The following is a 24140-nucleotide window of genomic DNA, read 5'->3' as shown; positions in this document are numbered from 1 at the left end:
GACACCGTGCAGGAAAAGTGTCGAATCTCGCGCGGGGAACATCGGTGCCGCTGATACACAACGTGCAGCACGTGCCTAACACAAGACACCAATAGAGATGTTCAAGCGCACGAGTGGGGTGAGGGGGGGGCATGAGGACCCTGGTCTTGATTGAGGGGCTGCAATAACAAACAGGTTGAGAACCACCGCCCTAGTACCAACACATTGTACGAAAGCCTCAAGCGGATTGGAGATTTATAGTGGCCCCTCCGATAAAGACGACGGATTGACAGAGAGAGAGCTGAGGCATCAATGCCTTCAAGCTATGCAGCAGTGCGCAAACAAAATCCCACCCCCCGCACCCCCTATTGATTCTTACACACGTGATTCAATGTATCTGTAATAAACGACTTCCACAGCGAGAGTTGCAAGAGTGCTTCTTTATTAACTGTAGTACTGCACAATTCCTCTCCTTCCCTCTGCGGGTAATTTCCCTTCTCACAACGCCATGGACGAGGCGTCTCTCTCCGGTCCACCAGCGAGGTTCGCTCCGCTCCCCCCCCCCGCCCCCCCCCCCCCCCCCCCCCCGGTCTTGCCGTTGTCTGGTGGCGTGCCGGGGAGAAGAGGCGAGCTTCACTGGGGAGAACCGGCCACGCGAAGAGAGGGGGTGACGAGCAGCGACGCAGTCCGGACCTAGGCCTCAGCAAGGTAAGGTAAAAGTGTAAAAACAAAAAGCCTACCTTTACCCGACCTTTTACCTTACCACAATACAATCACTCTACCCTACCATTTACCCTTTAGCAGGTAAGGTAAAAGGTAAAAAGCAACGAGGCTACCTTTTACCCTACCCTTTTCCCTTACCCCTTGGCATGTCGACACCTTTACCCTTTTACCCGGTAAAAAGGGTACAATTACCTTACCTTGCCAAGGCCTACCCGGACCCCAGGCTCCCCGCACCAACCACGAGTCCTCCCCTGCCCCTGCTCATATTTTCCCCGGTGAAGCTAGGCTCCGCCTCTAGTCACACCCCCTCGTGGAACCTTCCCGATGGTTCCCGAAGCATCTCTCTCGACTCCGTCTGTCACTTTTGGCCAAGATGTTATTCCCTCTTAGGATTGGATGCTGATTACATAATAGTGCCTGTATCCAGTTACACCCACTGGATCGCACTCTCTCATTACACATCTACCGGCAGGGTAGAACCCTTTTTAAAAATGGGAGAATCAGTACGAGCCCCCTGCCTAGTTCCACTTGATCCCCAGCAGCTTGCAGCTGAGGGTCCACAGCTTCTGGGCAGCGGCGTCGTCGCTTGCCAGGGATGACACGTTCTTTGGGGCACAGTCGCTGGAACGGAAGCAACACGGACAACGTTGGGAGGTGCCCGGGGTGGCTAAGAGGTCAAGAGTTCAAGCGGGACCGCTGAGATGCTGGGATCCGAATCGACGTTTCGGCCGCCGTCTGTCGTCAAGCAAAGGTTCTCGAGTGCGGCGAGGTTGACGTTTCACCAATGGATGCACAAAAACACCCATCACATTTGATATTCCACCTGTATGTATGCATGCAGAACTTCTTTTGCACCGTACGTAGCCAACTGTGCTAAATGGAGGTGCGGGCATATTAAAGTATCCTCTGGGATTCATACTCTTTGGTTTTTTCGGTAAAGTCACGTGGGTTAAAAGAAAACATTAAATCACGATGTTTTGGAAGCAGCAATTTTGCTGTGACGGTTTCACCTGAAGACGGAAGCTTGTGTTGCCTCCGAAACGTCGTGATTTCATTTATTTGTTTTCTTCTAACCTACGTGAATTTACCGAAAGAATCAAAGAGTATGGATCCCTGCAGTCACGAAAACTCCAAATCTAAAGTATCTGGAAATTAAAGTGTCGGTTTGCCTGCCATGCACTGAACACTGCTGTCATGTGCAGAGCAGCTGGGTGAGTGCTGCCGACTATTGTGGAACAGAGGTCACCTGGAGAGGGGGTCTCAAGAGGTAGCTCTCTTAAATCTGCGCTGATGTTGGTCGTAACCAGGAATCAAACTCGGGGCCCCTTGCCGGTTTTGCAGCACGGTGCACTTACCACCACACACACGTACACGCACAACAATCATCATTCGCCATGAAGTGCCAGTGAAGTCACCACAGCACTTGTGTCAGACACGCACTTAAACAAACACACCACACACACACCTGAAGTAGACGCCGGTGACGTTTGCGAGCTCCTCAGCCACGGCGCAGTGGATGCTGGTCTGGGCGCCCTGCGCAGGGGTCTTGCTTATCGGCCACAGGATGCGCTGTATGGCGCGCACCACGCCCACGTGGCGCTGCAGGTCGGTCATCACTGAACCGGGGTGCAGCGAGTTGACCGTCACGCCCGTGCCTGGCGGAGGAGCGCGATCGGAGACAGCGGCGGGCAGCTACGACGAGACGCTTCAACGCATTTTGTATACATGTGTAGAGAAGCTCCCACGGACGCACTCGGAGACGGAGGTAGCGTTATGGGCTTTCGCCGAGGGTTTATTCAAGCTTAATAACACAACTCCCAGGGGCTAGGGGTCCTACTCTGAGTCTGGGTCCCTGCCGGCTAGCTCCGGTCTCTCTCGTGTCGGATCGGGGACTCTGCCGACTCCAACGACCGGAGAGAAAAGCACCTCTACGGCTACCACCGGCTTCTGCCCAGACTCACTATTCAATCCCCTCTCTCTACCCCTGGTTCCCTCACTCTACCCGTTCCCACAGTGACCCCGCTTACGTCACGGGGTCTCCCTTAAGTACCCTAGGAGACGTGACGTCATCGCACTGAACGGCACACCTGACATCACGTCCCCATTTTACTCCTCTACACATGTGTAATGATTCTCGGATGACCCGAACTGCAGAGGTTTCTTTATTTCTTATTTAGGGCACTTCATGCAGATATCTTGGGCCAGAGATGACGCACAGATAACTCGGGCCAGGAATGGCACGCAAGCGGCGACGACGCGAAGACAGCTACGGCATGAAGACAGGATAGCGTGGAGACATTCGACCCCGATCCCACGGCAGCCCCCAACCTCGCCTCTCACCTCCTTTTATTCCCGGCGTGGCCCTCACTCTGCCCCCGGCGACGCCCCCTTTCTCGAACCCTCTAGCCCATTCCCAAACTTCCCAGATGGTTCCCCCTCCGTAATTACCCCTCGTGACCACTGGGCCACATACTGTTTCTGCACTCGCACTGTCTCCACACAGGCACTGTCTGTATAGTATATGTATTCGTACAGACAATACGTACGTTGTTGGGTATGTGTCTGGCTGGGTGAGTGGGTGTCGTGGCTGAGTGTAGGTGTTGTGTATGGAGGAGGCTCGTGAAGGACGCTACTGGGTAAGTGGAGGCAGTCGCCCTCCAATGTATGGCGGAGGAGCGATGGTCACAACATTGCGCATCTGCGAGTCCTCTCAGTCAACCCATAACACCTGGGTCTGTTTTGTGACCTCCTACTAGCACTACAAGTGGCCTCAAAGGGCGACTAGCCTGGCACAAATGCCGTGGTGACGTCACTGCCGCTTTGTGGCAAATGGTGGATGGGCAGCTGTATGCGTGCGTGGGTAGGCGAGTACATTATTCAATAAGTGTGTGTATTGGTGGGTGCATGCATGGGTGCGTGTCGGTGCGTTGTTGAGTGGGTGGAGACATCGTTGGGTAGGTGCTTAGGTGTGGTACGTGTGGAGATGTAGGTAGGTAGGTAGTTCGATAGGCAGGTAGCCATGTGGGTAGACGTGTGGACGGGCACTTGGGTGGGCGAGTGAGCGCCTCTGTAGGCAGGCAGGTAGCTACACAGGGCGGCGGAGGTACCTTTGAGGCGCCGGGCGTGCTCGCGGGTGAACATCACGTTGGCCAGCTTGCTCTGGCAGTAGGCGCTGTGCCGGTTGTAGAAGCGCCGCTCGTAGTTGGGGTCCTCGAAGTGGATGCTGCCGTAAGCGTGTACGAAGGAGGACACGTTGATGATGCGCGCGGGCGCCGAGCGCTTGATGAGGTCCTCCAGGAGGTGAGTCAGCAGGAAGTGACCTACGGAGGGCACACGCCAACATAGAAGATGCACGCGCATGGGTCGATCGAGACAGCTGGGTGGTTTGGTTCGTGCGGTTGGGGGCGGGTCAGTGTGTGGGCAGGTAGTAGCTGGGTGGATAGGTGGGTGCATGCGTGATTTGATAGGGAGGTAAGTTGGTGGTAGGTAGGTGGGTGGGCAGGTGGGGGGATGGTTGGATGGATGGGTAGTAGGTGCATGTTGTGTGTGGGTGGATGGGTTATTTAATAGGTAGGTAAGGAGGGGGGTGGATTTGTGGATGTGTAGGTTTGTAGGTGATTTGGTAGATAGGTGGGTGGAATAGTGGATGGTCAAGTGGCCAGGGAGATAGGTGAGTGGGTGGATAGGTTATTTTTCAGGTAGTAGGTAAGTTGTTTTGTAGGCAGGAAGATCTCTTGAATGTGAAGACTCATTCATAATTTCTCAAAGCATGATTAAATTTTTGCACCTCAGATTAACGCGGTTGGCTACGTCCGGTGCGAAAGAAGTTAAACAAACACATACAATTAAACACAACTTGCATAAAACTTAATTGCAAGGTCTGGATTGAAAGTAAAATTACGTAAAAAGAAAAAATCCCAACCAATCGTTCCGAACGTGCCGGACGTAACGAATGAGGTTTGGGCAAGCGGAGGCCGGAGCCAGGGGCTGACGGAGAGACGGCACCTTACCCAGGTGGTTCACCCCAAACTGCATCTCAAACCCCTCGGCCGTCTTGGAGAAGGGGCATATCAAGCCCGCGTTGTTGATCAGAATGTTCAGCTTCTCCTCCTCTGCAGGACAAAAAAAAGGAACAACAGCATCAGACACACTGTGCGAGTTGTATATTTTTCAAAAGTTTTTGTCTCGCCAATTTAATTCATCGGTGTCGTGGCGTGAGATTGAGAATCCATTCGGAAACATATCTTGAGAGCTGCGCAACTATTTGCGTTTGGAGAATGGCCGTTGTGAAATGGACATCACAGAGTTACTTGTGAAGGTCGTTCACGTGACCTCTGCTTCACACGGTAAAGTGGTAGATATTACTGGTAGTAACCTGGTTACACCAGCCCACAGGGGATTATTGTGTCCGTCGTGCAGGGAGGGACTGGGTGGGGAGAGAGGGGCTGGGTGGGGCTGGGTGGGGAGGAGAGGATGGGGCTGGATGGGGGGTGGGAGGGGTGGGGCTGGGTAGGGAGGGGCTGGTCACCCCGTGGTGTCCTTATAAAACTCAACGTTTAACCTACTCACGCCGGCTTGTGCCCGCCCTCACAGTCGGGCATATTTGCGGAATACACCACGCCGCCATTGACCCTGGCCATTGACTGACCAACCCAACGTGCCTACCAGCTCCCTCCGCAGGAGGAATGTGTTTCCCACCTGCTTTACCACTGGGAGTAACGTTCGTTGAACGACGGTCCAACCGATTATTTGTCAGTCTCAGAGCTGGAATTGAGCCAAATGAAGGGCACAATAAAATCACTGGTAACGGAACACACATCTGGAACCTGCACATGGTCAGCCCATGTGCAGGTTCCAGATGGATCATTACAAGGCAGGCCCGTGACAGATGGCAACGGCTTGTGGAGGCCGTCATCCAGCATTGGATTGATCATGGCGATGGAAAAGACGATTGATAACTGAACTGAGACCATTCGCCTAACTCTATTCGAGTGCCTTGTTTAATCACCCATGGACAAAACAAAAACTCAGCAGCGCTGAATCAGCATCTCAGACATGGGAATCATGAACGACCAGAGCTAAGGTCTCTTCCCATAGAACCGGCCGGGATGCTCAGTGGTAGAGCAAGTGGCTTGCAGTCCGAAGGTTGCGAATTCAAACCCGGATTGGGTTGTGACTCAGCCATCCCACTGGTATCAATAAAATGAATGCTGCCATTTTCCAGGCAACTCAACGGTGGTTGTCCTATGGCAGTGTTCTTCACTAATTTTCAGAGGGTAGCCACTTTAGCCAATAAGACATCAGTGCGAGGGCCGTCACACTGTCTGCAAGACAAAATGACTCACATTTGTGTATTGTCGGGGAGCCGCACGTTAGCGGCTGCACTAAAAGCCACCAGGGACCGCCAGTGGCTCGCGGGTCTTGCAATGAAGATCACCGTCCTCTGGAAAGACTCCCCTTCGCCGTACGAATATGGAAAATTTCACCACTGGCTCAGGGCAGTGTAAAGAGGAGATGAGTTGTGCGTGGCTCAACGATGGCTCGAGCGGAATAAACCACTGCGACATTTTTCACTTGACCGCCATGGGCCGAGAAACCGACCGACTGACCGACCTTTGTTGATGCGCTCGGCAAACTCGCGGATGGAGGCGACGCTGGACAGGTCCAGCTTGCGCACGAGCACCTGCGGGTTGTGCGTCTTCACGCGGATGTCGACCGCCACCGCGTTGCCCTTTTCCACGTCGCGGCACGCCAGGATGACGCGCGCACCTGACCAATGCGTGCGTGCGTGTGAGCGAGCGTGGGTGAGTACGCAAGCGGCGCGGCGGAGCGTCGGCACTCGAGCCGGCGGTCCAGAGAGCCAGCGAGGCGAGCGAGTGAGCGAGCGAGCGAGCCAGCCATCGGCAGAGTTAAACGAGTGTACGGGTCAATCTAGATTTCAAGTTTTCGTGACTGCAGGGATCCATACTCTTTGGTTCTTTCGGTAAAGTCACATAGGTATCAAATTAAATCACGACGTTTCGGGCGCAACACAAGCATCCGTCATCAGGTGGGACAACCAGAGCAATTGTTTCTTGCTGTGGTCCCACCTGATGACGGACGTTTGTGTTGCGTCCGAAACGTCGTGATATAATTTATTTTGTTTTATACCTATGTGACTTTAACGAAAGAACCAAAGTTAAACGAGTGTACGGGTGGTGTCCGTACTCAAGGCACATTGTGATCTATCAGAATCAGAATATTTATTTATACTGGAGTCAACTGATGAGCTATAAAGATATGTTTCACAGACGTCTGATTGGGGCCTGTCAGAACGTTATAACATCAAACAATACAGAAACAAATCAGTTTAACGCATAAGCTTTTGCGACCAATATCATTCATAATGTAGGTTGTATTTTTTGTGTTAGATCGCGTAAATATAAATGTGTCGTTAAATCCCCCACCACCCAACACAGCCAATTAGTAAGGTTTGCCACGTCAACAGAACGTGCCAATTCGTTACTATCCAGGTGAACAGCCAGAAATCTTGCTGTCCGCCTGATGATGCTAGTTGTAATTACTGGCAAAACGTCGTACTCAGATTGTAAATGTTGTGTATTTGCTCGCCAACACACCGGTGTGCTGTACTAGTTACGAATGTGCACGTTCTGTTTCCATGACAAACCTTACTCATTGGCTGCTTCGGGTGGTGGCGGGTTTAACGGCACACTTTTTTTTACGCGATCTACCCCAAAAAAAACCGGTATTATGGATGGTATTGCTCACGAAAGTCTACGTGTTAAACAATTTATATTAACATGGGACCTTTTTTTGGCCAGTATCAAAGTTTGTTTTATTTCCAGAAAACATCACTTCAAAATCACTTTAAAAACATATAAATAAAACTAAACTATAACTCAACACATTGGTCTATAACACTGTCCTTAAAAGGAAATGTAAAAATTGTATGATAGGCAAAGTTTTGGAAATGGCTCTTCTTTATTGCTTTGAAGAACGTGTTGAGGTGTTGTTATTTGCGCTGACGCACCACTGTCAATGGGATATCACATATGTTTCATGAAAAACTAGGATTAAATGTGTTCCATTAAATTACTAACAACATTACCATTGTTAATATTAGAAAATAAGAATTTCCTGACCAATGTCAATCCAGATGAATATATTTTTAAACCCATTCATCCCCTGACATGCTGATGTTCTTTGGGCATACCAATAGATTCTGCAACGTATCCTGAGCCATGCGACTACAAGGTACCATGGACCGGACTAGAACAAGCATTGTTAATTTGCAATCCGAATAATCTGACAATGGAGAACTCAGAATGAACTAAGAATGAACTATGTTCGAGAAAAAACGATGAAGTATTCCCCACCTCGTTTGGCTAGATCAAGGGCGGTTTCTTTGCCAATGCCAGTGTTGGCGCCGGTTATGATCACCGTCTTGCCGTTGAGTTGAGCCTTGCTGGTGCAAATGCCACCTGAAAAGTAGCGCCTGAAAGACAAATGAGGCTGCTTTACAGTTACAATTTAAAGGCAAAGGTCAGAGTGATTTTCTCATCTCCCACTCACAGCCCTGTTGCGTTTGCTGGAAATTCCTCATTCCTACCGAGGGGGAATGAGTCTATCCATATGTAATGCGAGCAAGGACAGGGTGGGTGCTCCCTCCGCGCCACTCACACGGGCCGGAGTATTGGGGAAGCGGAGCCTGGTCGACGGAGCGTGTGGGAGGAGCCACTGCTCACCTCGGCTCCAATGGGAGTCGGGGTGAGTGGGGGGCGGAGACAGGGGCAGTACGGGGAGGAGGAGTCAGGGTCAAGTGAGAAGGAGGATATAGGGTGAGAGCCGGAAGAGATATGGGAGTGGGAAGAGAGTGGAAAGAGGGGAGAGCCACACTGGGTGGTGGCGGAGGAGTGGCGCCATTTGCCACGTGGTCGGAGTCACGGCACCGTCGGCCAGCGGTGTAGGTGGGGTAGCAGTAGCTAGCGGAGTGTGAGGAGCTGGCGGGGTGTGAGGAGTTAGAGTGTGTGGGGCACACGGAGCAGCGGTGTGGCTGCGGGGTGTGCGGGGCACACGACGCGTGCGCGGGGTGCATGACAGAAGAGACGCGGGTCCGACCGTGGACGCAGCGGGTGCGAGACAAGAACCCAATAAAGGACAAACGGAGACTGACATCGCCTGCAGAGTCCTTTATTACATTTGAGTCAGAAGTGGAACGGGATGTCGAAACATCTCAAGAAAAAGAACATACCTGCACCATCTTCTGAAGACGACGACGATCTTCGGCGGTGGCGCTCCCGACGATGGAAGGCAGAGGCGACGCAGGGACGGGCGACGCGCCGGGAGTGCAAGATGTTACCGGGGCGGCTGGACCGTCTGCATCGGCGGGCGCCGAGGAGGGATGGCGACACGTGGCGGCCCAACTTGATTCACTGCGGGGTGTGCGGGGCACACGACGCGTGCGCGGGGTGCACGACAGAGGAGACGCGGGTCCGACCGTGGACGCAGCGGGTTCGAGACAAGAACCCAATAAAGAACAAACGGAGACTTACATCGCCTGCAGAGTCCTATATTACACACAGGCCAACCGCAGTTGACATCCACAAAAGTGGTGTCCATTTTTTCTTATTGACACTAGAAAGTTGAACGGGCAGAGTCAACCCCCAAGTGGGACTTCAACTCGCGACCTTCCGATACGCAAGCCGCTTGCTCCCTCTACCACTGAGCCACGAACGTACAAATCCTAATTATGCCTGGACATGCACTTCTGGGTGAGGGCCTCTCCACACCGGGGGAGGGGGGGGGATCATGGGACTTACTTGACCATACTCATCGGTGACCTGGTTTAGACCATCATTGCACTACATTTGAGAGGCCCAGTTCAGACGCTGGTGGCTTGAATATTAACCCTGGGACTCAAGCTACGTCCGATTAGCATGACAAATTGCCATGTGAGGCCTTGAGTTTAACTTACTGACACGTCCAGCGGTCAGTGCAGGTTTTGACGGCAGGGAGCATTAGACGTGGGTGGACACAGAAGTAGAGTACAACAATGGATGTTTGCGTGCACTGCCCTCTTGTGGCCGATCACTCGTAGCGCTCATAGCAGCCGATGACAATCTGTCACCGTGCACGGCGGTCGACCACCATCCAGGCACATCCGAGGCTCAATCGGTGCTCCATGGCTCTGAAGATCTAGCACATTCCTGGCGATTCGGTCAAAGGCCTGTCGGTGTGTTTATTCGTGCGGTTTCGCTTGTTTGACCAGGATTGCATCACCGATCAGGGGGTGGCGATGATTTCTACAAGCTGGGCGAACGGCGCTACCTCCCATGTCGCCTGCTGGCTGCCTGCTGATGATGAAAACGCAATGTCATTGTTTCTCATGAGACACCGAATGTCAAAATCGGTGCAGAGTTTGAGCTTTTTTCCCAGTGTCCTTGTTTCTCATGAGACGCTCAATGTCAAACCCGGTCCAGAGTTTGGGGGTTTCTGTTGTTGCTTGTGTTGAGTTGAACCACAATGATGCTGCTGAAATGATCCGCTACCAGAATTCGAATTCCGTGTGGCTGATGGAATGTGTGCAAAATATGTCTGTACTCCTTGTGTTGTGTGCGAGAAGGCCTGAGTTTCTTACCGCTCTCTCACCGACCCGACTCATAAAACAGTCACACGCAGTCTTCCTGGAACTCTTCGCTGACTCTGTAATATACTGTCATAATATTTCAGCCTTTTGTCAATCAACTGCTGGATATTGACCCATTTAGTGGCGTGTGTGTGTGCCCTGAAATGCACCCGACAACCAGAATTTGAATCGTGGCCAACGGCTAACATCAGTGGCGAGCAATCGGATCTGATCGTCGCCCCGCGCACAGGCCAGCGTGATGAGAGATATGGTCAAACAATCTTCACGTGTGTATGTTAGTATATCATGGACTAGCTTTAACTACCCGGCTTCGCACGGGACTTGGATTCACCACGCCCGACCGCCTTTGTCTTCCCAGTGGCGATGTTCACACACCACACCAGTTACTCGTTTGAGGCTGAGTCGACCTAGGGGAGGCCCAGGACCGGTTCAAATAATCGTCACCGGTGGTGGCCGTGAGCGGGAATCGAACTCGGGTCGCCAGGTTCGTAGCGCAGCGTAGCGCTAACCGCTACACTGCAATGCGTGACGTTTCCACATGCGCGGGTCACGTGACAGATTTGACCTCACAAGTCACTTGCCGTGCAAAAAATATCTGCATTATTGAGCCCCCCCTTCCCCCCCCAAAAAAAACAAAAGTGTATTTTTATCATTTGTGCATGGTGTACAGTCTGGAAAGTACCCACATGGCAAATTTCAAGTTTGTTGCATGTCGGGAAGTACGCTAAACATTTTGAACACACACATACCCACAACTTTGCCTGTTATGTATAGAGAAGATAAGATGTACGTTGAACTTCTTTCGCACCGTACGTAGCCGACCGTGCTAATCTCTGAAAGCTTGCGGCGGGGAGGTGTGGGGGGGGGAGAAGGCATTCATCCAGCAGTGGATTGACTAAAGGGCAGGGCTTGTCACCTATTGCACGAATTATATAGCAAGTGTTGAAAGCAGTGTGTGATAGATTCGTTAGTTTACGAGTGAATGGTCATGCGGCCGTGACGTTGCATTCTGTACGTGCTGTTAAAGTGCCCGAGGGAGAGAGAAAAATGCCCCTTCCATCGCAATTCTCCCGATCTCGTGGCAAATGCGGAAAACCACGCCAAGAGGGTTGTTGAGTCTGCGCCGTGCGTGGATGGGGCCGGCCACCGCACTAAGCGGATTCGCTACGCAGGCTGCTGCCAGGCAGGCAAAATCCATTTGGTTGGTGGATGTCAGCGTGCGAAAAAGCACATGCTGTCCGCGTGGTTGAAGCGTGGTCGAATGACAAAACATCCTTCACGTTGTAGTAGTAGGTTTTTACCCTTTTAAACTGGTACAAAACTGACACCTTTATTCAAGGCATCATGTTTGCAATAACCACAAGACAAGTAGTCAAAAAAGCAAACAAAAAGAAGCAACTCTGATAATGATAATAATAATATCCTTCACGTGCATCGCCTGCACGAACTGCACGCACGGCCTAGGCAGGCGCTCGTGGCGACGCAGCGATAACCACGGCACCACCGACTCCGCCTCCCCCACCCGCGATGCGTTGACGAATGCACCAAGTCGAATGCGAATCCACGTTCGAAAAGCCTTGCTCGCTCCAAAACATGGACGCATTTATTTCGATGTAAAATTGTAACCGCGGTGAGCTGTGAGCAGCAGCAGCTGCGTGGGGGAGGGGGAGCGGTGGCGCAGTGGTTTGCGCCACCACGCCGCGTCCCAGTGTCCCTACACCACTTTGAGCCGTCTGGTGGCATTCGAATGAGTTCTGCTAACACCCCCCCCCCCTTCCCCTCCCCTGTCTGGTGAAGAAGCATGGCCCAGCCAACAGGTGATGACTGACACCGCAGTCGCGGGACTGCAGGACGCGTTCATCGTCGAGCGGGTGGATCGACCCCACGATGCGCGCGCGTGTCGCGTGGAACAGGCGACGAGTGAAGTGGTGAACGCGTTGGTTGCAAGAGCCCTTACCGTATGCGAGGGCCGAGGAACGCGAGAAGCAGAATCGGTGGCACCGTGGCGTACACAATTGTCCACGCGTCCATCGTTGCAGAGTGGCGGTGGTGGACGGGGGGACGCGGATGATGATTCTCTTCCAGTTATTCCGAGGCGCGCGCGGGATTTGTGAGTTGTGTGTCCGAGTGTGTTTGGGGAGGGTGGTGGTGGTGGTTTTGTTTGAACAGCTCAAACTCCCCAAGTACAGGGCGGCGAAATGTCCCAGCTCACTCGGAGTGTGTGCGTATTGGTGGGGGGGGGAGGAGGCATTGCGTGTGTCAAGGCGAGAGGCAATTGCCTTTCGCAATCGCGCAGAATGCGGAAATGAGCTGAAACACCGGTGGGTTGCAAGGAGATTGGTCCTGCTGAATCCAGAGCTCTCTCTCTCCTCTCATTATATCCCCTTTTTAAATCCTTTATATTAAGTTTGCTTGCTTGCTTGCGTGCTTGCTTGCTTGCTTGCGTGCTTGCTTGCTTGCGTGCTTGCTTGCTTACGACCGTGCAAACCTTTCGGTCGTAAACAGTGTAAAATTTTTCCAAAATTTTACACTGTTTAGGGAATTTTTTTAAAAATATGTAATTACCAATTGTTTAATGCTGCCAGACAATCATCTGACCCATAGGTGGCAGCCATCTCAAGCCAGAGGACGAGAGGACTCTAGCCGCCCCGATGCCACGCATATAAAGGATTTATAGTGAAAAACTTTGCTTTTACGGGTTTACTTGTTTTACGATCAGTGGAAACAAGAAGATGCTCGGTGTAGTCGACACTTTGCTTCGTTCATCTCCCCTTCTCTCCCTGCCGCTGGTGTCAGGAAGGGGTCGGCAGTGTGGCGATGATTGATGGGTCGCCAATTTGCTTCTCAGAAAAATGAATACATTTACTTCCAGAGGGAAGCCCATTGAGCAAATATAGTTGTGCGCGTTGCGATTTGCTATCTGTATCATTACAGTATTATTATTGTTGAGGCTTCTTCTTTCGTATGGTTGATGTCGATGCAGAACAACAACTTCAATTTCACATGCAGGTGGTGAAGCCAGATAACCGAATGTTCTTCCTTCTATATATCCTCCTGGTCTGAAGTCAATTCAGATCTATAATCATCATCGCTGCCTGCAATGGCAATACAGTGAGAAGCATTATGTGCGATGCCAGTAGTAGTGGGTGGATGTTGTGTGAACAGCGGCAGTGTTGTGGTCCTCCCAACAAGTGATCATCGAGTGTTGTGAACGTGACGGCTTCACGTCTTACAGCAGAGCAAAAAAACACATTTTTTTAAGATTACGCCTTGGTGGGAGACCTGTCGATGCATTGGAATAAAAATGTGTCTTTCTCTAATGCCACCTCTTGTTTTGTTTTAGTGGGGGTATCGCCCAGAATTATAATTGAATCAAATGCTCTAGTCATTTGGGAGTCTGAGCCGGTGGTTCATTATGGCCGTGGCTTGGAAACAAACTTAAACAATCCTGGGTCATAGTGCAGTGTGCCATACACAATTTGCTTACTGTATTCGGGAGGGGAGGGGTTAACGTGTTAAACTGACTCATTTACTCACACGACCTGCAGGTGTCGCTGTTTCTCGTTATTTCAAACTGTTAAGTCATTTAACAATCCCCTGAATAACAGAGGTGGCCTGGTACCTCTGAGGTCAGAGGTCAGAGCGCTGAGCTGGAACCCTTGAATATCTGGGGTCAAATCCAGGCAGCCGCCTATGAAAAAACTGGGTTCTCAAGAGTATTTAATCCAGATTCTCAAGAGTAAACTAAACTATATTATTATGTATTTTACCAGCTCTTTTTCAGAAGCAACCTGACCACAAATGATAGCCATACCCTCCTGCGTACAAGCTAGGGAGATGTCTTATACTGGTAGGAACCTCCTGGTTACACCAGCCCACAGGGGATTCTTGTGTCCGTTGTGCAGGGAGGGGCTGGGTGGGGAGGGGCTGGGCTGGGTGGGGAGGGTGGGGCTGGGTGGGGGTGGGAGGGGTGGGGCTGGGTGGGGGTGGGAGGGGTGGGGCTGGGTGGGGAGGGGCTGGTCACCCCGTGGTGTCCTTATAAAACTCAACGTTTAACCTACTCACGCCGGCTTGTGCCCGCCCTCACAGTCGGGCATATTTGCGGAATACACCACGCCGCCGTTGACCCTGGCCATTGACCGAGCAACCCAACGTTCCTACCAGCTCCCTCCGCAGGAGGAATGTGTTTTTTTGCACCGAAACACAGCAAGTTGGTCGACAGAAGGGCCGCTCAAATACATTATACTACAGCACACGTACAGCATAGAACAAAAACTCCAGCATAAATATACAATATGCTACGTTTCTGGCAAGTGTTCCTATTCTACAGAACGTAAATGAAAGTGTGCAGTCGAGAGATAAGAGTGGAGAATGAACGAGTTGGAGACTGCTCTCCATTAACAGCGTGGGGGATGATGAGAATAACATTTTTGAAAAATGTATTCCGATAAGCAGTCTTTAAATTGGCGTATGAACAGTTACGCGAGTAGTAGACAATCTTTAAAAAAAAAATTACGAAACATATATCACCATTAAATACATTATATTTCAATTACAACACGCAAAGGCTGCCTTTAACTTTGTGCCCAGCTGTAACACGTGGTCGAAACAAAACAATGACGTAATGCTCAACGCGATTGGCCGCCGCCCCGTAACATTGGGTAGTGACGTCAACGCCCCCCATGCCCCCCCCTAACACCCCATCCTGAAGGCCCCCCCCCCCAACATCCCCCGCCAAGGCCCCCCCCCCCCCCTTTGCGTTCCTGTGACCAATAGGAGAGCGAGAATCTCGGCAGTGGCCGCGCGGTGTCTTCCAGAAGCGGTGGTCAGAGTTCATATGGGTGGGAGGGGGGGGACACAATAGGATTAATCTTCCTATTCATATTCTTGGTTCTTTCGGTAAAGTCACGTGGATAGAAAATACAATTATAACATAAAAAAAGAATAATAAATAGAAAATAATAAAAGCAAAAAAAAACCCCAAAATTAAAATAGTAAAATAAAATTGAAATCTTCCTCTTCCGGAAGATGCACCACTCAATGGGGTGCAGGAGGGTTGGTGGTGGTGGTGGGTGGGGGGGGGTTTCTACGTATTCCGGAAGATGTTTACAAACGCGAGCACGTCTTCCGGAAGATAGGATCGCATTACTGCTCTGCATAGGGGCGTCGCAGCATTGGTGGGGTCGGCTTTTCGCAGCAGCGGCAAGAAAATTTGAATTGCCGCATATAATAATAATCATCATCGTAACAATTGTAGCCGGCAAATTAATCACAAAACTCGGGGGATGATGAAGGAGGAGGCTCGTAACATGGCCGCGCCGCTCGCCCACTTCGACGAAGATTGGCAAGATCTTTATGAGCTTCGCATGTCTCCTGCGAGAGGCTGCGAGCCCAAGGCTGAACCGTGGAATTCCGATCTCAACGTGACATCCTCATCCCCTCATCTTCAGCATCATCACCAGGCGCAGCAACCACCACCACCTCAACATCTTCCTCCAACATCATCGTCATTTAGTCCGGCAGCCGCTGTTGCTGCTACTGCTGCTGCTGCTCATGCGTCCGAGGTGTTTGGAGATGTTGTCACCGTTAGAATGTTGACGTCCACATCGTCTTCGTATAATATCTCCAGTGCAATCACCACCAACAACATCGGCAGCGGCAACAGCGGCCACATCGCCACGTCCAACACCATCGTCAACGGCACCATCAACATCAGCACCGCCGCCAATGCCACCAATAACATCGCCAAAATCACCGCCTCCACCACCACCAACAACACCACCAACACCACCACCACCACATCGGCCGCGAAGGCATTGGCGGCGTCGTCCACCGATAATTTGGAAGACTTCGCCGACCTGGAGAGCTTCTCGGGCGAGATCGTGAGCTTCAAGTCCATGGAGGACCTGGTGAACGACTTTGACGAGAAGCTGACGGTGTGTTTCCGCAACTTCGACACGGACACGGGCTACATCGCACCCGTCGTGCCGCTCGCCGAACAGGGCTTGAAGCTCAAGGACGATGAGTGAGTATAACCCCACGGGGAGAACACGGGTGGTGGTGGTGGTGGAGGAAATGATGTTGATGGTGGACGAGATGGTCGTGATGGAGGTGTTGGTGATGGTGGTATTGGCTGAGGTGATGGAAGTGATAATGATGGTCGTGATGGAGGTGTTGGTGATGAATGGTATTGGTGGTGGTGGTGGTGGAGGAGGAAACGATGTTGATGGTGGACGAGATGGTGGTGATGGAGGTGTTGGTGATGGTGGTATTGGCTGAGGTGATGGAAGTGATAATGATGATGGTGGTGGTGGAGGAAATGATATTGATGGTGGAAGAGATGGTAGTGATGGTGTTGTTTGGTCGTGCCGCTCACCGAACAGGGCTTGAAGCTCAAGGACGATGAGTGAGTATACCCCCACGTGGAGCACACGCGTGGTGGTGGAAATGATGTTGATGGTGCACGAGATGGTCGTGATGGAGGTGTTGGTGAGGGTGGTATTGGCTGAGGTGATGGTAGTGATAATGATGGTGGTGGTGGAGGAAATGATGTTGGTGGTGGTAGTGATGGTGTTGTTGAAGGAGGTGGTGGTGGTGAAGGTGGTGTTGGTGATGAATGGTATTGGTGGTGGTGGAGGAGAAGGAAACGATGTTGATGGTGGACGAGATGGTAGTGATGGTGTTGGTGGTCGTGGTCGTGGTGGAGGTGGTGGTGGTGATAGTATTGGTGGTGGTGGAGGAGGAACGATGTTGATGGTGGACGAGGCGGTCGTGATGGTGTTGGTGGTCGTGATGGAGGTGTTGGTGAGGGTGGTGTTGTCTAAGGTGATGGTAATGATGGTGGTGGTGGAGGAGGACACGATGTTGATGGTGGACTAGATGGTCGTGGTGGAGGTGTTGGTGAGGGTGGTATTGGCTGAGGTGATGGAAGTGATAATGATGGTGGTGGAGGAGGAAATTATGTTGGTGGTGGTAGTGATGTTGTTGTTGGAGGAGGTGTTGGTGGTGGTGAAGGTGGTGAAACGGTATTGGTGGTGGAACCCGTCATGGGCCCTCCCCAGGGTCGACTCAGCCTCAAATGTGTACCTGATGCGGTGTGTAATATATCAGCACTGGGGAGACAAAGGCGGCCGGGCATGGTGCTGGCCACCCACCCCCTCGTGTGCTGTGGCGGCCTTCATAGGTGTTACTAACAGCACTTGCCCCAACATTCTGTTTAAGGCTATACGGGGGATCTTTGGTGGTGATTGATGGTCGTGGAGTGGTGGTGGTGGAGGTGGTAGATATCTGTATTTATTACAACAATAATAATTGATAGTCTTGTCAATCTACTTCGAGACGAATGCTTCCCAACACCGTACCGTTCTTTTTAAATATTCAACTACACACTTCACTACGCTTGTCAGCTCAAGGTTGGTGAAAGGTGGTGGCCTGGGACGGGTTCAGACGTCATTCGCCACTGACGGTAGCCGTGGGCCGGGAATAGAAAGTTACGCCCTATACTTGAACTTGAATACTCATCAGTGATGCTTTCAGAAATATGTAAATAAAGTGTATTACAAATATTCTTAGGTTTTTTTCGGTAAAGTCACGTAGGTAAAACATTAAAATTAATAAAAGTAAAATAAAATAAAAATCACGACGTTTCGGAGGCAACACAAGCTTCCGTCTTCAGGTGGAACCGTCACAGCCCGACAGCTGTATCAAGTAAATGAGAGATTACAGGAGATACCACTCCGTATATATAATGGTTGAGGGGGGGGGGAGGAATGGCCCACTTTTTTATTATTATGGTAAGGTGCGGTTTGAGACCATGAATAGACTGCACAACAAAAGACTGAGCCTTTTATTAATTTTAATGTTTTACCTACGTAACTTTACTGGAAAAAACCTAAGAATATGAATCCTTGCAGTCACGAAAGCTTCAAATCTAGAATTAATGTATTACAAATGACAGCATGGTCGAGGCTCACGACTGATCGGCAGCCACACGAGGGAGTACACTCAGAGGACGTTCTACCGTGGAGGTGGATCAATGAAATCCGCTTGTGTGCAGGCGCTAGATTGATAGTAGCTATGGATATAGATCTTGGCTCATAATGATCAAATGTCAACAATATGGCTGTTCTATTGCAGTCTTTAGCTGGGCGTGGCTTGCTGATGAGCCTTTGTCAGGGCGAAACTCTTCCATACCTCCCATGCCACGGACTGCCAGATGCCTGTCTGGAGGACGCTACCTGTCAAAAGGTTTGCATAGTACTGGATATTTATTTGGGTTGTCATCCATTGACTTTTTAAGTTACTTTTTGCTGGATTAAGTGTTTCTTTATTTGCATTAAACGGTTGTGAAAGTTCACACGGGATCAAAAGTTGCGCCGTCTTTTACCAATCAAATCTCACTGTAGAATGGGCCAAATATTTTAACATCGTTATTTTATTTTCTCAAATAGTGCATCTGTTGATGCTAAGGGAGGAAAAATGTGTGTTTTTGTTGTAGAAGTGAGATGATGGCTCAGTGGTTAGCTCATTCTGCTTTGAACCTGGCAACCTGAGTTCGATTCTTACCCCGCTGTCTTCACCAATCCACAGTGACCAGCATGGTGAAGTATGTTGAAACACACCCCCAGTAACTGAACAGCATATGGACGACTTCATCCAGCAGTGGGCTGATGGAGGGTTGCACATTAATATTACATATTCTTGGTTCTTTTGGTAAAGTCACGTAGAATGGAAATAATAAAATAATAAAAATAAACCATAATAAAATAATTGTCACGACGTTTCGGCCACAACGCAAGCAGCCGTCCTCAGGTGGAGAGCAGGTCTGTCGAGAAGACAGTCCACCTGAGGACGGCTACTTGCGTTGTGGCCGAAACGTCGTGAGAATTATTTTATTATGTTATATTTTTATTATTTTATTATTTCCATTCTACGTGACTTTACCGAAAGAACCAAGAAGATGAATCCCTGCAGTCACGAAAGCTTTAAATCGAAAATTAATATTACAGTTATATTGCAGCAGAACTGGTGTCAATTAGAAATACAATTACAGCAGCGGTGTTAGCTGAAATTACCATTGCATTTTGATTGCAATTAAGAATTGCACATTTACAATTGTGATTGGTCCCACATCTGTAGTGGAATCATTCCTTCTCCATGTTATTGTAAACGTGGTGATTCATCCATGACCTTTCCACTGTACATTTCATACACAACAGTAGCTAATTATAATGTCCACTCTTGCCTCCGGAAAAATTAAGATGCTGCCACTTACATTATGTGTATAGGGCTATTAGGAAACAGCAATTCATGTGTGTGAGCCATTGGACATCATGAATTGTGCAATCACACAAATTACATTGGACCATGCAACGGTGGTTCCATCGAGTTTTAATTTGTACATAAATCAAGTCATCTATTAGGAGCAGGGTCTATTTTTAGGAAATGTTGTCCAACTAACCTTCGGCCGCTGCCACGCAACACAGCACTTTCAATCCAGACGTCGTCGTTGGTTCGATTCAATCTCCCGGGTGTGGCAGTTGAAACAATGAGAGCAAGATTATTGAATCCCCCTCCCAGTGGCATGCCAGAATGTGAAATTGTAGCTGGTGCTTTGCATCTACATCAGCCATTCGAAAGAAGAAGAGGAATGGCAGGCCCCGTGTGGTGGGGTAAATTGTGGATCTTTTAACCGAATATTTGTCGTAGGCCACATTATCCAACACAGGAATTTTCGCGAGCTCTCAGTATTGGAGGCCCTTCACCCATGCAGGGGCATAAGCAAGAAATTGCAAGGCTGCACCTTTACATTTTACCCAACATAACGTTCCAAGGCATAAAACAACAGTTACAACGTTGGATATGAAGCTTATGTAACCATTATCATTTTATTATCCGTAATTGTAACATTGATCAAAGTGACCATTTTGTTATAACTATTCGCAGGATCGTGAGAAATGACGATGGCTTGGTTGAGGCCTTCATCCATCAGTGGAAGTATTATGGTTGATGATGGACCGTTAAATAGGCCTTAATTTGGAGCATGCCAGAAGGAAAATGAGCAATTAAATATATTCTCTGTTTTGTCTGCAACGGCAAGTGCGCACCCTACTTGCACTTGAAAAGTGACCACACATTCTATGCAATGAATGATCGATGTTTCCTATACAATGGGGCATGAAAATTGTCTATCGCTTAAACACACGTGCCTTCTTTTACCAGGTTTCTAGCTCACTCAAATTTGTTTACAAAAACATATAGATTATTGTATTGTAAACAGGTTTAGAAATTCGGTTAGATATATTATAGTTACGCCTGTGGGTCACTAAAATGTTCCTTGGAAGCCGAGAGCAGAACGCCACATGGGGCCCCCTTATTCCAGCATCCACAGGACCATTGTGGGGCCTTCTTTTGTGCGAAACCCAGAGCACATTGCCCCTTTCACCTCTGCCACTGGGCGGCCTTGGTTATACCAGCAAAGGTAGTGCTTCTTGCACTCCAGTTATTTTAGTCACCTGCACATGAATTGACTTATTTTGTGTGCAAGGGGCATTTATGGAATTTGTATGTTCCGTAGCATAGCTTGTCACGATGTTATTTATGTTCGTGCGTTTTGTGTGGTTGCAGCAAGAAAACGAGCATCTAATTTATTTTCTGTGTTTGATGGCGCAGGTACGTCACTTGAGCGCATGCGTCAATTGACGGTGTGCTGGTCTGCATGACTGCACCTTGCTGCACCTACTTAAATATTAACGCAGGGATGTTGAGATCACATCGATCGCAAAAGACAGGGATGTTGAGATCGCATCGATCGAAAAACGCAAGCCTCGCGGCTTGTATATTGCAGGCGCCGTATGAATATCGCGCCAATCAATATCTTATTTAATTTTCCTGGCAGTGTGTGCTGATTACCATCCAGCCCGGTTTGCATTGCTCTTCCTTTCCCAGCGGGATATGGGGACATAACAGACAGCCATGACTTGTCTGGTTCATGTCATTATCATCATAATCAAGCAGCTGCAGTAGAAGCAGCAGATGTCACGATCATTCCACGTCATGATGAAGGCCTCCTTGTGCAGTGTTAGTCGTGGGGTGATGGCTGATCGTACTTCCCCACGCTCATCAGTGCTGGTTGTTGACGGCGGGGATCATATATGTGGTCCATAATAGAATAGTACAATAATGTATCTTGCTGCACTGCCCATCTCGTAGCCCTCCACTTATAACAACAACCTGCGTGTGCATGATGGTCACCCATCCAAGCATTGCCCAAGCCCAGCCCTGCTGCGCTTCCGAGCTCTGAGGAGATCGGGCGGTGGTTTGGCACGGCACAACTTATGCATTAGATGTAGCCTTGGAGGAGGCGATGCACACCAGGGTACATCATGTACGCTTCCGCTAATGTTGTCATGATGCTCTCTCGGCGCAAAGAATGGCCAGTGCTGCGGCGCATAACCAACGGCGCCGTAAGGAGCTCTACACATCAAGGGATGCGTAGATTGATTTAAAAAAAAGAGTCGAATAATCCTGTGTGCAAGGCTTGGGCGGAGAAATGACGTACACCCATGACGCTTTCCCCGGGGATAAAAATGTTGTGTGCGGCGGTGATTCTGCGCGTGTCACCATACACTGGCTGACCTTCGCCAGCCACAATGGAACAATATCGTCATTGTTATCGTCGGCCATGATCTATATACTGCTGGAGGAAGGTCTTCCTGTGCCATTGCCATACCACGCAGTCTCGCTGTTGCGCACGAGTCTATTCCATCGCTCTGTCTCCGCGATGGACGTATTCTTTGTGACGTGTTCTCTTCCTTGACTTCCACTCTGTTGTTAGTCTCGGATCACCGGCCGTCTTGTACACAAAATGCAACGGCTACACTGAGATTGTAGAAGAAAGCGACGAAATCAGAAGAGGATTTCGCCAGAGTTACTCACGGCGACATTTGAAGATGTTTTCCCGCAGTTCGTGTTGGGGCAGTAAAAGGGATGCATGTGAGAATGGTGCACTTGTTAACTATCTCATGATTAACTGTGACATCGCCTTGACCACAACCAATGAAAATTGCAAGCAGTTATTTAATAATTTAACACGTAGGCTTTAACGACCAATCATATTCATAATAAAGGTTTTTGGGTTTGATCGCGTAAATATAAATGTGTCGTTAACCCACCACCACCCGACACAGCCAATCAGTAAAGTTTGTCACGTAAACAGAACATGCCAATTGGTCACTAGTACAGCACACTGGTGTGTTGGAGAGTAAACCCACAACATTTACAATTTGAGTACGACGTTTTCACTGGCGATTGCAACCAGCTTCATCAGGCGACTTGCCAGAATTGTGAAGAAGCCTTCCTGTTTCCAGTCTTATTATGAGTCATTGAAGAATTTCAAAAAGAAACCTGCAAAGGTGGGTGCTCAAGATAAATTAGTACGATGGGAAAATAACGAGCGGCACTTTCAGGGCAAGTTGATGGCAGTGGAGCACCGTTGTGCAATGTTTCAATTTAATTAAAATCGAAAAAGCAATTGAAATGATTCTGGGAAGCGGACAAAAGGTTTAAATTGGCCCATCAGTGACAGTGATTACCGGCCGTTAGTAATGGCATCAAAACGGCTGTACTCGATGCTATGTTTCGTGTGTCGAACCCAGCACGGCTTTTCAAATCTTTCAGCTTTTTCGTACATTCAATGAGCACAGTTTAATTCACATTCTAATTAAGGAGCTGCTTTTTTAACGACGTGGAAGCACATGCTATGAACATCATTAGGTAGGCATGCAATGAGTCGCCCTTCCAACCACTGCAATTCGAAGAAATTCCATGAGTTGTGGCCGCAGTTTGGTTCAATGTTAGGTTTTGATATAACGTCGTGCATGCAAATTTCATCTCAAAAGCGCTTAGGATACATTTACACTGCTCGGTGGGGGTGAGGTGGGGGGGATTTGAGAAGGGGGGGGGGTAATTTAAGAAACGTGCACCATTGTTTCATCTGCCACCTCCGGGATTTCGAATCGAACCGGCGACCTCTGGTTCGCCATTCTCGCGTGCGACCCGTTACACCACGGGTGACAGCTGCTTCTGATATTAGCGTGTAATTTGCGTAAACAATACATTTTCGATTCGCGCACCCACGATCTAATGCGTGTTTCAACGAGCGTAAATAAGCGGCTTTAATCAGCGAAACATTAAATTTCGATTTAAAGCTTTCGTGCCTGTAGGGATTCATCTTCTTGGTTCTTTCGGTAAAGTGACGTAGAAGGGAAATAATAAAAATAAAACATAATAAAATAATTCTCACGACGTTTCGGCCACAACGCAAGCAGCCGTCCTCAGGTGAAGAACAGGTCTGTCGGAAAAGGCAGCGTCTGAATGAAACATTGCTTGCCTCGTGCTTAGAGCCACCACCAACATTCGGTGGTTGCCAAAAAGTCGCATGTTCAAGAGGACGCTTGGACGCATTCGCAGCCGCAGCGGCGGCGGGAGCCTGCGAAGGCAAGCGTCGCCTTCGTGAGCCACGCCGTGCGATACGTGACCTTTGTCACTAAGCAACTGCGGGATTCACAATAATAAATGTACTTCCGCAGACAGTGTTCCACGTCGTATGGGCGTGCGCGAGAACCGGTGGAGGCATGCCAAGCTGTCCGCCGCCTGCTGTCCTCATTAGCGGACACAGAGAGGGGGGAACGAGACACTTGAGCGATAAACGTAAATAAACCAGACAGGTGACCATTCCTCCAACAACAAATGTATAATAACTGTTTCGTGAAGTTTGTAAATAAATACAAAA

General features: G+C 49.6%; 2 protein-coding genes across 2 annotated transcripts in view; one reads left to right on the top strand and one right to left on the bottom strand.

Moving 5' to 3' along the window:
• Positions 1–412: 412 nt before the first annotated feature.
• Positions 413–12612, bottom strand: LOC133360909 (retinol dehydrogenase 12-like). Its single transcript, XM_061579793.1, has 7 exons — positions 12306–12612; positions 8079–8197; positions 6316–6471; positions 4713–4814; positions 3810–4022; positions 2168–2357; positions 413–1323 (listed from the first exon to the last, which is right to left on the bottom strand). Exons 1-7 carry the CDS (start codon positions 12377–12379, stop codon positions 1221–1223), a joined length of 957 nt encoding a protein of 318 aa, XP_061435777.1. The 5' UTR covers positions 12380–12612; the 3' UTR covers positions 413–1220.
• Positions 12613–15461: 2849 nt separating this feature from the next.
• The window catches only part of LOC133360895 (fasciculation and elongation protein zeta-2-like), a 52721-nt gene continuing 44042 nt past the window's right edge, over positions 15462–24140 (top strand). The window contains exon 1 of the mRNA XM_061579768.1: positions 15462–16373. Within this exon, the coding sequence (XP_061435752.1) occupies positions 15634–16373 (740 nt within the window). The 5' untranslated portion in view covers positions 15462–15633. The remainder of the gene's footprint in view (positions 16374–24140) is intronic.

The sequence above is a fragment of the Lethenteron reissneri genome, chromosome 8, assembly GCF_015708825.2.
Source record: "Lethenteron reissneri isolate LAM-NWPU_2019-01 chromosome 8, ASM1570882v1, whole genome shotgun sequence".
NCBI classification, from domain to species: Eukaryota; Metazoa; Chordata; class Hyperoartia; order Petromyzontiformes; family Petromyzontidae; genus Lethenteron; species Lethenteron reissneri.
This window is presented reverse-complemented; position numbering and strand designations above follow the sequence as displayed.